This window comes from Bactrocera tryoni, chromosome 5 (genome assembly GCF_016617805.1).
Source record: "Bactrocera tryoni isolate S06 chromosome 5, CSIRO_BtryS06_freeze2, whole genome shotgun sequence".
In the NCBI taxonomy this organism is placed as follows: Eukaryota; Metazoa; Arthropoda; class Insecta; order Diptera; family Tephritidae; genus Bactrocera; species Bactrocera tryoni.
The window spans coordinates 4,961,956-4,977,156 of NC_052503.1; the positions used below are offsets into that span (position 1 = coordinate 4,961,956).

The 15,201-nt window shown below is 38.3% G+C and overlaps 2 protein-coding genes across 4 annotated transcripts; both read right to left on the minus strand.

The window, feature by feature from the left end:
• Positions 1–199: 199 nt before the first annotated feature.
• LOC120776390 lies at positions 200–12,808 on the minus strand. 3 transcript variants are annotated; one of them, XM_040107002.1, is made up of 19 exons: positions 12,287–12,808; positions 9,866–10,739; positions 8,987–9,175; positions 8,391–8,672; positions 8,094–8,321; positions 7,769–8,032; positions 6,877–7,131; positions 6,552–6,812; positions 6,046–6,492; positions 5,459–5,986; positions 5,207–5,392; positions 4,521–4,934; positions 2,944–3,383; positions 2,762–2,882; positions 1,873–2,264; positions 1,640–1,795; positions 787–1,582; positions 531–707; positions 322–461 (listed from the first exon to the last, which is right to left on the minus strand). In XM_040107002.1, exons 1-19 carry the CDS (start codon positions 12,356–12,358, stop codon positions 322–324), a joined length of 6,222 nt encoding a protein of 2,073 aa, XP_039962936.1. In that variant the 5' UTR covers positions 12,359–12,808. The 3 variants fall into 3 exon arrangements, with proteins under 3 accessions (XP_039962934.1, XP_039962936.1, XP_039962935.1); XM_040107000.1 differs by having other exon boundaries at positions 200–461; positions 2,944–4,934; XM_040107001.1 differs by lacking the exon at positions 8,987–9,175 and having other exon boundaries at positions 2,944–4,934.
• A 797-nt stretch (positions 12,809–13,605) lies between these two features.
• On the minus strand, positions 13,606–15,116 carry LOC120778838 (cytochrome c oxidase assembly protein COX18, mitochondrial). The gene is made up of 4 exons (XM_040110860.1): positions 14,545–15,116; positions 14,215–14,490; positions 14,046–14,156; positions 13,606–13,986 (listed from the first exon to the last, which is right to left on the minus strand). Exons 1-4 carry the CDS (start codon positions 15,082–15,084, stop codon positions 13,759–13,761), a joined length of 1,155 nt encoding a protein of 384 aa, XP_039966794.1. The 5' UTR covers positions 15,085–15,116; the 3' UTR covers positions 13,606–13,758.
• Between the last annotated feature and the right edge of the window lie 85 nt (positions 15,117–15,201).

Below are 15,201 nucleotides of genomic sequence, written 5' to 3' on the forward strand. Positions count from 1 at the left end.
CAGAAACTCATACGATCGAGATGAACACGGTCTGGATTCGGAATATTTTTTGCTGCTCTGTGGAGCCTGTGTTCTTACAAATTTCATAACGAAATTCAATAGAACAACCTTCCCCGTTCCCAAAACAGCCAATTTATACAACCGGAATTTGACCGGTAAGTAACAAAGTATTAACATTTGCTTCATTGAAATCCACAGATAGTTAAATGTTGGAATAACTAAACATTCCCCTTTATTTTACAAATCTATTCAAGCATTTCTAAGCTAATAAGTATATATGTATGTATGTATAACGATATACAAATTTTAAATTTCTCTATTTTACAATTTATTTTGAATGGAAATATTGATTTTTTCCAAAATCCAATCAACGTATTTCTCCACACGCACATAAACGCCGGGCTTATTTGCATAACCACAGTGTTGGCCCCATGAGATTATACCATACAATGTTTCACCATCTAGAAGAGAGTAAAAATGTAATTTTTTGGTTAAATAAATTTCATATATTGTGCAATTGCACTACATGCCTTCATCGTGACAAATCAGCGGACCTCCAGAGTCACCATCGCAGGCATCCGAGCTCTCGTCCATATAACCGGCGCAAAACATACCCTCTGTGAGAGATGCGCCGTAGACATGTTTTTGCTTACAAACTTCATCGGACAAAATTGGCAGTTCCGCTGCACGAAGGATATTTGAGGGTGCTAAATATGTGTTTTTTTGAAAGAGAAATGAACTATTGTTTTTAGTATTTTTAACTCTTATTTGGAAAATGCAACGTACTCGAAACACCAGACTTTATAGAGCCCCAACCGGATATTGTGCACAAACGATTCTCTGCCAGTGCCGCACCCTTGTTCGGCAGACATACCGGTTGAATGTAATCGTTGAATCTCACCGGCGTCTTCAGCACAATCACGGCAATATCATTGTTCATATGGGAGCCATCTCGAAACTTCTCGTGTACATACCAGTTCTCAATGAACGAATCAACTTCCGAAGATTCTGCTATGTTTGCATAATGATCGCCCATGCGCACAAGGTAGGCGCCTTTTGGATAGCCAGCAAGACAATGTGCAGCAGTTAACAAATGTCTGGAGGAAATTAGTACGGCGCCACACCAATGGCTCGATATGCCACCCCTGCCTCGTGTGCGTATCGTGGCCTGCCAAGGATGATGACCACGCTTCGCAATGCTACCGTTCACAACACGCTCCTCCGGATGTGCAAACTCATCGAGTAGATTGTTTTTGAATTGGCCGCAACGTCTTTGATCGCCCACCGCCTTGCTCTTACGTTCCCATTGTTCGGAGTATAAGCCAATATCTTCTAACTGTTGTTGTGTGTCATCCAACTCTCTCTGTGTGTTTTCATAATCATTCAACTGTGGCGACGAGATCTCCTTTCGTGGCGGCGCGCCCTGTGTACACTTTAAGCCAACATCCTCAGTGTGATTGCAATTATGTTCGCCCCATGTAAAATGACCACACTGGTCGAGTGTGGTCTCATTGCCATAGCAAGATACCTGATCCAACCAAATGGGTCCGCTACCAGATCCATATTTGTTCTTAACAATAGTCTGGAAAATAAAAAGTTCATTCATTGTTCATTGAACAGAAAAAATATATTTTCACACCGGTGTTCCGTAGAAACCCATTGAGTTGCACATAACTCGAGCCTCCTTCAAACCGAAATCATCATCGCATACAGTACCCCACTCACCACGATATCGTACTTCGAGCCGTCCCTCATTCGGGCTACGCCCACCCTCCAGCCGATATTTTATGGGAGACTGCAAAACAAATACAAATACAAATTAACATTTGAACATAGAGGTTTTATAAAACGTGTTTCCCACTGATTTCGTACATTGCAAACAGTCTCACTTTCATCGGATTTATCAGCACAATCTGGAGTATTGTCGCACACGAATGCCGGTGGTATGCACTCTTGTGAGGTACTGCACAGCCAGTAGTTGTTGGGACATTTAAGTTGCGGTACCTTACAAACTACACCGACTACTTCGTCCGGTCCACAATTGCTAACTCCCCAACCTTTAAAGTTGCATTCTTTAAGAGATGTTTCATTTCCGCGACATTCGACTTCGTCCATCGCAAATGATACATCCACCGTTGTTGGTGGGTAATATGAAAAGCCACGCACTTCGCTTGCTCCCAATTTGAAGCCCAGTTCTCGGCACACCACTTCAGCATCACTTAGACCAAACTTGTCATCACACACGTATCCCCATTTTCCAAGAACTGCCAAAAGTAAAAGTATACGTAACGTAATATCCGAAATGAATTATTGAAAATATGATAAGGTAAGGTAATCTTGTTCTATTTGCTTAAGCAGAATCGATTTAAAACTAGGCAGGACCTAAGACAGCATTCAAGTTTTTCTTGAATCTATTTTTTCTCTCTCCAACGCTTTTTTAACAAAGATCTACTCTTTACCTTTACCTGTCGAAAGGATCAACAAACATCCGAAACACTGCATATATTTTTTAAAAATCGAAAGTAAATTCCTGATAAAGCTATTGATGTCTGCATAGTTCGAAACCTTAGCAACGAACTGAAGATCAAATATGACAAGATAAGAAATTTAGACGAATCTGTATCAAAAATCAAACGTCCTTGAATAATAGTTCCAACCATCTGAATGTGATCTGGGTGTTTAGTCATTGTCGTAACATCTAAAGCCCGTATCTATTGAGGAACATAACGGCACCAAATTGTTATTTGCAAAGTATACTTACCTTTAACCTCAATACGCCCCATGTTTGAACTTTCGCCACCAGCCAGACGCACTTCGTAACCCAAATGTTTGCAATCCTCTTCATCCTTTCGATTGCCACAATTATTAACACCGTTACAAACCTAAGGGAAAATATTGTTCACCCATTACGGAAATTATAATGATGGGTTTACTGATACTCACCTCATGAGACTTTACACAATTGCCATTTCCACAATCAAACTGACAATTAATATCTTCTCTCCTCACATCGATCCTGGGTCTCACACTGAATGGAGTCGTGTTCTCTGCATGTGGATTTGGTAGGTTATTATTACTCAACTCAAAATTGGTTGTGGTCTGTGGTGCTTCGGGTGTTATAAACGGATTTGGTATTTCGGGGTGTCTCTGGTGATACGCCCTATTATGATTGTGTCGATGATGTGTATGAGTACTTGTGTGGTCGTCCTCATTAAAGGGGTCAAGCAAATTTGGATGTTTACGGTGAAATTCGCGACTATGTCCGTGATTGTGCCAATTGGAATTAGTCTTCGACTCTTGTCTTGTATTTTTCGAATAAAGCTCAGTACGTGTTTCGTGAGTGCTATTCTGGGTTGGGACTGTGGTCAAACTATGTTGTTCACCTGCAAGTATAAGTTCAACCTCCTTTTCATTTTCAGCACCAACCGGCGAGTTTTTGATAGTTTTATCTGTTGATGAAGTTATGACGGATGTGTGTGAAGTAAGTTTGGGTGAGAGTTTCATTATGTGACCCTCGACATTATCGGCATTTTCTTCCGAAATTGTGCCGCTACGATTAAAATAGGGACGCAAAAGTAGACGTAAAGCATCAGCCATAAGTAAATCTTCAGAAGCCTGTACGTCTTCAAAATCGACAGACTTTGGTGGACTTGCATGCGCAACATTTGAATATGAACCACTATAGTGAGGATCTTTAGGGAACATTGCTATTGTTGTATTCTCTAGCACGTTGTGTACAGGCTTTAAACGAGTCGAAGCCGTCGAATATGATCTAGTTGCAGTTGCAGCTGCAGGTGTGGGCAATGCAGGCGGCTGAAGGTAAGTCGCAGGTGTACTCATGACAATGTCAGTTTTATAAGCATTTACGCTTGAAGGATGAGAAAGCAAATGCGGTTTTCCCCGAGCATTAGTGCTGAAACCTCGGATAGGTTCGATTTCGTCTAGGGATCTACCCGAGGGGCCACCTTTAGTTGGACTTGATGGCTCAAACTTGAGAACAGGATTTGAAGCATGCGACAAAAGACTTTGAGGGATTGTGGGAGCTGGTGGCGGTGGCGGTGGTGGTTGCAAGCCGCCATAGAGATTAGAAGAGTCAAATTTGTTTTGCGGTACAAATGTCGAACTGTCCGCCGTAGAACTATGAGCGTGTCCGGGTGGAGGTGTAATATAAGATGCTGGAGTAAAGATATTTTGTGGTGGAAAATCTTGTTCTTCAGTTTGCGGCTCAGGAGTGCGCTTCGGTGGCAAAAGCTCTTGGTTCGGTATTGGAATCCATTTGTTCGAAGTTTGTGCAACATTAAATTCATTTTTATTAATTGGCAAATGGTTTGAAGATTGTGTAGGTATTCTGGAATCGTCAAATACTTCCTCCGTGTTTTCTTCAGACCCAACAGGTTGTGCGTAGTAAATGTTTGTTGTCTCATTCGTAAATGTATTACTATTTACTGATGTAGCAGGTACGGACTCAGGTTTGAAAGGTGCTAGAGGAGTTGTATATGTGCTGAAAGTATTATAATTACGATTTGGTTGCAGCGAGCCTTCTTCGTAGATGACGCTTTGTGTGGGCGTTTGCCGATCAATTGCAGAGCCGGAAGCGATCCAATTATTTGAACTGCCATGCTGTTGTAATTCTCTGCCGTGCATAGGTAGACGTTGTTGTCGATCGCCACTATATACACCGCCGTAAGTTATGTCACTAGCTATAGGGCGTTGCACATCCATGTTAGACCAACGATCTCCATAACTGCCCGTTTGAGTAGATGTCGGTGGCACACCGTTTCCATAAGCTTGTCTATCGTTAGCAGTTCTTTGAGAAGAACTACCATGCTCATGGTGTTGCTGCCTCCAGCCGATTTGTGTTGAATCCCGGTAGTTCGATCGTGTTGTCGGAGGCTGATAGTTTGCGTTAGGATTACTTTCAGGGACGTTGTGAACTGAAACGAAATAATTTGGCTTTTTAGCATAAGAGGTTGTACATTAAAACTATTTCTGAATCCAAAAGTGTTTTTCAAAATCAATGCAAATTAATTGAAGGGTTGGAAATTGTGACAGATTTAGAAAAAATTAGGGCAATATGTCCAAAAACACAACAGATTAATTTCTTTATATTTCAAATGCAAACAATTTTCTTCAGAGGTAATTACCACACATTGCCATTATAATAATATTTTCGAACTTTTTGAGGAACCTTGCTCATGGCACTTACTATCTGAACAATCGACATTCTTTATAAAGTCGCAAGTTTCCAGTTTTGCATTCCAGGCAGTACCGGGGCCGCAATCTTGTATATTAGTTATGCCATTATCGCAATTAAGAAACTTTCTGCAATCCGAAGGATGGGGATATATACCAGTGGCTCCCTCAGGACATGTGATGCGGTGAATGCTGGGACCTGTATGAGGTTTTCGGAAAGCATTACATTACATAGCGAAGAAATCTTTCATAGATCAAATTTCACCTCTGTCATGGCCCAAAGCTACATTATTAAGGTCCATATTATACGAGCAGTCAACTTTGTCTGTAAAATCACACACCTCGAGCGCAGCATTAAAAGCTGTACCAGGACCACAATCCATTACATAAGTGATACCATTGGCACACCGCAAATATTTCGTGCAGTCCGTTGGATGAGGGTAAAGACCTGAAGCGCCAGATGGACATGATGCTGTTTGAACGGTATGTTCAAGACTGAGGGTGTGAGTACCAGCACCTGTCATATCTACAGTCCCCCACTCACGGTTGTGATCGTAGACGCCAAAACTATTATCACCAACCTGACCAACTGAACTTAACCACAAATGGTCGGTGTCTCTTCCCTCAGTAGAGGGTATACAAATCTTATTTGATAAGCTGAAGAACGTATTCGGTGCACAGTTCTGTATGTTTGTATGACCGGCCTTGCATTCAATAAATAGTAAGCCGTCAAAAGGATAAATGAAGTAACCAAGTGCGTGTGCCGGACAGACGACGTAATTATTGTGCAGGGCTGTAAGGTTATCAAGCTTTAGCTCAACTGTGATATTTGTTTTCTGTAGAAGTACTCACTTATATCCGTCAAATACTCTTGAACGCACATTACATGATCCAAGGTATTGACTTGCTCTTCGGAGAGACATAATCTCTTTGAAATACTGAACACACTTCCCGGTGGACAACTTTGTAAGTTAGTTTCGCCATTTCTACACTCAATGTATTGATAAGCATTAAATGGCTGTAAGAATAAACCATTTGCATTAGATGGACATGCCACCTTATCCTCTGTAAATGTGCTCTTAGCGGTTGTATGTAGCTTCGTGCGTCCCGTGCAATTCACATTTTTCTCAAAGTCACACACTTCCATCTCAACACTCCACGCAGTACCTGGACCACAGTCCTTGATATCAACTATGCCATTGGCACACGAAAGAAATTTTCTGCAATCTTGTGGATGTGGATACATTCCCACAGAATTTGGAGGGCATGCAATTTGCGCGCCTACGTTCTCGTTCGCATCTAATAAAATGTTTGTTGTGAGTATTTGGACGACACTTCAAAGAAAGAGACAAACTTACTTTTACCCTCCCTTATTACATGTGTGGTGCCTTGAACCCAGTGGTCTTTATTGAATGTATCATAATCATTTTTGCCACTGTCATATTCGTAAACTTTCGGCTCATAGTCGCAGTATTTTCTGGCTTTACTGAAAATCATTCCACTTATGCAATTCTCAACGGTAGCCCGCCCATTTACACATTTTATATACTTCGTTTTATCATTCTGATATGGATAGAGTCCGTCAGCACCCAAAGAACAGTTTGGCACATACAATTGATCTAAGAAGATCAAGATACATGATATTTATTTATTTCGATTTCGCCAAAAAATGTGTGAACTCACTTTTAGTTGCCTCCAGTTCTGTTGAGAATTCGTTCGGAACCTCACTGAAATATTCCACGCGATCATATGCCTCTACCAGATTACGATTTATACATTCCCTAGCCGATATACTGAATACTTTATCAGAAATGCAGTTCTCTATTTGCCCTTGACCATCACGACAATACAAGTATTTAGTACAATCGAAGGGATATAAAAAGAAGCCGCTTACATCTTGCGGACAAAGTAATTGTATGCCTCCGAGATTATTATTAACTGTTTGCGAAAGAGCATGTATAAATTGAATCTTTATCTCATCTAAATATATGTGTTTGTAAACATGAACCCGGTTTAATGATATTAGAAGCCAAAAATATTATGGGTAACTTTCTTTTCCTACATTCTCACCCACTAACCTGTTTTATTTCATACCAGCCAAACTTAATGATGATCAGTCATCAACATTATCAACTCTTAGAGGTCTAGGGCACATTAAGGTACGTTTCTTTCTAGTTATTGAAGTGCTGATTGGTCATTGACCTAAAGATACTTCTACAGAAAAGACTGCGAATATTTATTTCCACACCGTCGAAATTTTCTGGAACATTGCAGGGAGAGCCGTCATGCTCTTGTGAGAGAAATTTCTCAAATTTTTCAAGTGTAATCTCCGGATTAATAATCAGCTATTAAAACCTAACCTATATTTTAAGTTAAAAAACTAATTACTTTGTAGATACATAAGAAAGATTTGTTGAATTGCGCTGTCTACAAGTTTAAAACGAGGTCTCGACAACTACCTTGAAAAAAGTATAGGTCTAACAATTTTATTGTTTGCATTACAATATAGTTTAAGGAGCAAAGATCCGGGAATCATGGATACAAACACATATACCCAATTACTCAAACCACTCACAGTAATCGTAATCCCCTTCAGATGTGCTAATCTGGTCAACATCAAACGATAGTGGAACCTGTTCAGAATTGCCAACCAAATCTTTTGGATCACAGTGTTTTGAGGACAAACTGAAAACATAGCCCGAATCGCAGGTCTCTATAGACAGCCTACCGTCAAGGCATTGCAGATATTTTTTACAATCAAAAGGGTATGGATAGAGGCTAGAGTGGCCTTGAGGGCATTCGGGCAACTCATTCATATAGTTTAGTGCTGCATTCCTGGCTAAGGTCGAGTTGGAAGGACATTTTAAAGAAAGTGATAATTTTCAATACTCCAAACTTACTCTCAGTTGATTCGACGTTGTGTCGTAGCTCCCAAGCATTTCGTACACGATCGGCGATATTCACTTGAGTTTCGGGCAGACATCCTCTGCGAGATATACTAAATACATATTTCGGTGCACACGCGACGATGCTCATGTGTTCTTGTTGGCAGCTTATGTATTTAGTAAAATCATAAGGGTATAAATGTAGGCCATCCGTGGATGGTGGACAACTGACAATGGTCAGAGCTATTTAAATTACGAGATTTGTGAGTTTAAGCAGAAAATTCGTATAGGAGACTTCTACTGCGCACTTACAATATTCATAACGTACTTCGGACACTATGTAAGCAACGTGATCTGTGAGCGGCACATTCTCCTTGGATTCACAATAATTCCTCGATATGCTGTACGCAGTGTTCGGCACACAGTTTTGTATCGCCGTGTTGCCATTTTTACAGTTTATGAATTTGGTGTAATCAAAGGGATATGGAAAGTGTCCAGACACGCCGGGTGGACAGAATATATCGCCTTCTTCTTTTTCCTCACCTCTTCCCAATGCGTTCTGTTTAACATTTGTGTCCACATAGTTTAAATTGGCTTAAAAGGCAATCGATTGTATTTCATGAATATTTTATTATGCTTAAATATATACAATATTAAGTAATAAGTAATTATGTAAATATTTTATTTCTAAGAAGAAGCAAAAGCCGGCGTAAATGGATGATAAGCAATGATTGTTTCATTTCTTAAAAAAAAAATATTATAATTTAAGTGACTCATATGGAAACTGTTTTTGATGGCATGCATTCGAAACGTTTATATGTTTGCTTTTTTGTTGTTGTTAGTAATGGAGCAGCGCAATGCGTTCAATCGCAGAGATGGATAAGCGAGCACCAATCATTTAAACTCACATTTGGCTTTAATTGTTGTTGTACAGTCAACATTTTGCACGTAGTCGCATATCAACTTTACTCGATCAAATGCTGTACCAGGACCACAGGATTGTACCACCATCTGACCGTGTGCACAATTGAGGAATCGAGCGCAATCGTAAGGATGTGGGTATAAGCCACTCGCGCCCGAAGGACAAAACACTTCATCTACATAATCTTACATTAGTTTTATGAACTTACTTGTATGTAAATACCCTTAACCTATCTACACATACATTTTTGGTATAATTTTATCTCGAAATAGGTCACAATATACTAAATTTCATTAAAAGTGATGTCAAGAAGCCATCGTATATCCATTTAATCGAAAAGGTTAAAGAAAATCGTCGTTTTGGCCTCAGAGAGATAGCAGAAGATCTCAATATCTCTTATGGATCGACTGAACACATTTTTGATAATGTGAAGCATGTCAAAAGATATACCAAAGACCTGAATCCTTTATAAAAGCGATGTAAAAAGAGGCAAATATCTCAACTTGAAACAATATTTCGAAAAAGTTAGCTGCACCTACGGACTTGTAATCTTAAATGCAACCCTAAATCATTTTAAAAGGTATTCCAAAATCTTAATAAGTTCAATAGTATTTATGGTATTTAAATTTATCATAACTGACTAAATCAAGTCGGTAAGAGAAGTTAAGAATATGCCACAGACCAACTTAAAATAACAGTATTTAAAGATGTAATCGAATTTCGTTAACCTCATAATGTCTTCCGGTTAAAAGTATATGTAATAGGCAAGTAGAAGGGTATTGTACAACAATAGTATACTTTCTTGGTGTATTAAGTCTACTACAGGTATAATGAATGTAAAACTCGAAAGCGTGCAAGTACATACCATACTGACGGCTATCACGGTTGTTCACTGCTCTATAAGCCGACTCCTCGCGATCACCGCAATCAACTTTTTCCTTAAAATCGCACACCTTCTTCGAAGCGCTGAACGCAGTACCGGGACCGCAGTTCTGTACGTGAGTATTGCCATTAGCGCAATTCAAGAATTTCGTGCAATCATTTGGATGAGGCGCCAATCCACTGAAGCCGTTGGGGCAAAGATCTCTCACGCTATCTGTGCTTGCGTCTATTAAACGCCCAACGCGATTTTTGTTATGCTGCGGTGCGTTATGCAAAGTTATTTGCTGCTCTCTACGCTCACCATTTGTAAGCGCAGTACCACAAACAACTTTGTCAGGTCGGTCGCATTCAAGAGTTTCTGGATTAAAGACCGTACCGGGACCACAGCTCTGTATGTGACCGCGTCCATGCCAGCAGTTGACAAAACGCCGGCAATCATAAGCATACGGCACCGGCCCTGTATGCTGTGGCGGACAACCACTGCCAAAGTCTGGTGTCGTGCTCTCTACGCCGCTCAAAACGCTCTCTCTGCGCTCCGAGCGCTGTGTTGGCGTTGAGTGACGCACGTGTGCATTGCGATTAAATAGCGGTAATTCGCGTTGCTGATAAGAGGCCGTTTGTTGTGCGGTTTGTGTTTGATGTTGGTGACTGTGTGAGGGCTGTTGTTCAGTGCGAGGCCCATCATAGTGTTGGTATGAATTAGTTGGTGATAACCTCACTGAACCGGCATTGTAATTACTATTGGAAGTGGGTCTGGGTTCATACGACTGCGCATTGGTATATGGCTCGTGCTCAGCATTTGGATAAGTTCGATGGTAGTTTCTTGTCTTTATACCAGTAAGAGCTGGGTCGTAGGTCTGTAAAATGAAATTTAATATTTTTTTTATAAAATTAGAAATAGTTAAAGAAATGCATTTGAGCCAGCAACGTGTACAAAATGTAGAGATAAAATCAATGCTTTCGCCTGTAATTTGCGATGTACCTTGAATTTCAAAACTCAGATACTGAAACATGGCTGAAAATCGCATTTAACTCTTTAGAACTTCGAATGATTTTCAATAAAATATTTTTTAAGCCCTACTTACATATTTAGTTAGAGAATAAAATAGTGCGGCGCGCTACAGTTGCAGTAAAGAAAAACCAATTGAATCATGCCGGCGAAGAATTAACAACACAGCATATCTCTGCCGCTTGCTGTGACTCAAATACTTAGAATCCAAAAACCGATATTATTGCGTGCAAACGCTATGGGCTGAATGGGCGTTTGAAAAGTAAATTAATCTCCCGGCCCATGAAACTCCCACGCTACTCGTTTTACTTACTCATCATATGCAGTGCATGATAAAAGAGCTTAGACGACATTAGCATTCTAAAGGAAGGAAGTGTTTTGCATTTTTAGGCTCTGCGTACCAATACTACATACATATGTATGTATGTATATACGCATGCAGACACATCCATCGCAAGCAAATTAGGAGCAAAAAACAAAGCATACATTAAGGCTTCGCTTAATGTGACGAAAACTTCCATAAATTTGGCAAGAGATTTAACAGTAATTAGTCTAATTTCCACATATATGAAGGCAATAGAACTCCCGTTTTTCTACTAGCCGCTTTGCATCCAACCAATGCACAGTGTGGTGTAGACATTGAACGTACAAAAACAAATCGGCTAGAATGGTGATAAGAGATTTCACTTGACCCAAATCTAACCTTGTACAGGCAACATAGACAAATTCATGCAATTTATCTCAGAGACGCCTAAAAGTCAATATAATTGATGTCAACGCTCAATCCAAACTTATATAGTACTATTTAAAGAATATATGGATGTAGATCCTAGAAGTATCAGTTCGCATTGAATCTCCTGCAGAGAAATATGCAGCCCTTGCATATATATTCGCGTGGAGATATGTATATATAACTATAACAACTAAATGAATATTATGTACACTTCTTAAACCCAAATCTACATTCACATATATTTATTTGAAGAAATTAATGTTTAATTTTTTGTTAACTCCGATTATGTTCAGCGCATATTAATTTAAAAAAAACTACAACCACAAATTTATGTACACATATTACATTTATAGTATATGTATGTATATGTACATATGTGCATATCGTCACCTAAAATGTAAAATAACATAACATCACTTTTCAAAAGTTTTCAGGAGAAGAAACACGGTATAAAACGGAGTCTTCATATTGAAAAAAAATTAAATTTGGTTATAACTTCGTTATATGTATGTATATGATGGCATAGACTAATAATATATTATGCTGAATCCTAATCAATAAAAACTCAATTTTCAATTTTTTTAATTATACGTTGTTTTGCACTTTAAGTGACGATATACATATATGTACATGTATGTACTTATATAAAAACAAGTACTTACACCCTTAATGATAACGATGTGAGTCGCGCAAATAAGAAGCCACAGCTTCGGAATCATTTTCACTTCAATCATAAAGACTTTCTCTTCCAAATTTAGTCCTTTTTCTCTTATGAACACTTCTTCATAGTATTTCAAAAATTTTTCACAAATATTTTGCACTTCTTTTCGATAAGAAACAGAATTAATTCACAATTTTTTCTAATTATTTACAAAGACAAAGATCTTTAAGGGCACTTGTACGCAAAAAGTTGATCCACTAGTCCTTTATTAATTAAATTAAACTGACACAGCACATAGCCACGCACATATTTATATCATACAAATATATGTACATATAATATATTTATATAGTAAATTTTCCAAGTAACTTTTGGTAAAATCGCACAATATTTTTCAAGACAGAAGCACGAAAAATCCCATGTACTTTTAGGCAATTAAGTTCGTGTTTTCCCAGCCGACAGTATTTGCGTTTTAAAAGCAAACAAACGGTTTCAATTTCAATTAAGCTTCCGCTGCCAGTATCTCGTGGTAGAGACAATTAAAACTGCGCCAGCGAAATGAGAGCAATTTTTGAATCATCTGGATGTCCAATGGATTCGTAGAGAATGAACGTTATGAATGTATGTATGTATATGCATCTATACAAGTATATTTTTTGGTTGTAAGTGTGAGTGTGCATATAATTATGTGTTTGGGATCGCAAGGCAGGAGCGCATAAAAGCATTATGCTCTTCTGCCTATAAAGAATTATAAGTCGTTGGGAATGTTACTCATTTTATATGCGAAACTTAGAAGATTTTATATAGACAAATAAACAAAAACCTTTTGTATAAGCTACAATGTTTTGACTTCAACTAATCAGCATCGATTATCGCCAGTGGCAATCTCTAGACCTTTCTGCTATACATACGAATGCACATACATATATAAGTGTTCTTATCAGAGACATTGAAGATTTATGTAAATGCATAGAGCTAAATAAGTCGCTTCTTTCATCCGATAGCAAAATATGTAAGTATGTATGTATTCACTTATTTATACATCTGCTTAGATTGGTTTGAGTGTTATAGCAGTGTAATATATTTATATGTAACAGGCGAATATTGCTTAATGAATTTATATTTAATTAACTAACAGACGAATTGCATACATTTTCACCACTGTTGCAAAAAACAAAAATAATAAACAAAACAGAAGCTAATATTTAAAAGAATATACTATCTAAGCATTTATATTTCCTTAGACCTTTTCAAATATTTATTAGCGTGCATGTGTATGCATGTGTGCATACTTCTTGATCTAATTCAAATGCGCTAAAGTTAATTTCAAGATTTGTACCTTTTATGATGTTTATTTCCATCAAACTCAAAAATTAGGATTTGTTTTACATCGTACAATAATTTTTTTCTTACACATATAATTAAAAGTAAAACCAACGCTGCGGAAAATTTCCCTTTGTTAACCAAATAAATCTATCTCGACTTAGTCTCATTTTGTGTTACATTTGTATCTTTTTCTTCAGCTTTTTGATCGCTTTTTGATGTTAGTGCTTTCATCCTTAGCCATATTCTTTCATACGGATCCGCTATTTCTGAATTCGTTTGCGGAATGCCAACTGAACGTCGTACAATAGGTGCAGTGAGCAGCAGATTTTGCGCTAAACTATAACTACTTGAAGCAACCCAGTATAGACAAAGAGCCTAAAATAAAATTGGCACAGTTGATATTTAAATTAAATTTCGAAATCGCAATATTTTACCGATGGTACAGAACAGGCAACAGGAACCATTGCTACGGTCAATGCTCGAAAAACATTAGTCGCATATTTTTGCAAGCGGGTAGTGGGACGGTTTCGTAGAACAGTTTGCATCTGAAATAAAATTTCACTTTTGAGACTTTTATATGTATGAAGCAATAAAATCACTTACTTCTATTATGGCCAAATTTATTACACCTAAGGTGACGGGCAAAATATATGAACTGTCAACTTCTGTTAAATTCGGTATCCAACCAAAACCTCCGATAGTCATCTCTGTATAAATAATTTGTGCCTGTAATGTTGTTGGGTCAGGCATCATATGAACAAGATTTCTTAATGCTACCGATTGACATATCCATAACGGTATTTGACCCCATAGCACGATAAATGTTTTTGCTGGATGACAATTGTCCCGCACTACCAATGCATTCCACTGTTTTTTCAACTGAAAAAATTTAACTCAAATTATAAATTCATGCATGATTTTTAACTTACGCACCGACCGATTATAAACAAGTCTGGTTTGTTTCTCAGTCCAATTGAATTTTTTCATGGCTACTGCCGCCTCTTTTTTTAGTTCGGCCACAATTGCCGGCATTTCCAAAGCCAACAGCTCTAATCGCGCCATAATTTTATGTTGATATATTGCCAATGGAAGTGTTATTAAGGTGCGAAATAGTATTGTGGATACGACAATGGAGGCCCACCAGGTCAATCCGCTGTAATCATGGATCGTTGTCAGTGTATCCTGTATATATGCTACTGGTGTACTTTGTGAAAGTGTATGCCAAATTCCTGTGAACGGTGAATGCACTTGTGTCGCAGCTATAGTAGGCGCACTTGTAACTTCCGAGAGACTGCGGTGTTGTAACAGCATCAAACATGTTCTTGGTAAAATGCTATTTGTTTCCCTGAACAAATTTTTTGAAAAACTACTGCTTGATCCAAAATACGATAATGTACGCCCACATATAGAATATTGACGGTTGTGGCGAAGACATGGTTTTATTTCCCTTTGCAAACTTCTAAAAGGTAACATATTTTATTATAACTAAACAGTCGAATTTACTATTATACTATAATATACGAAAATAGAATCAAAATATAAAACAGCTGATAGGTTGGGGCCACAGATGTCAATGAAAAAAGTATTGGA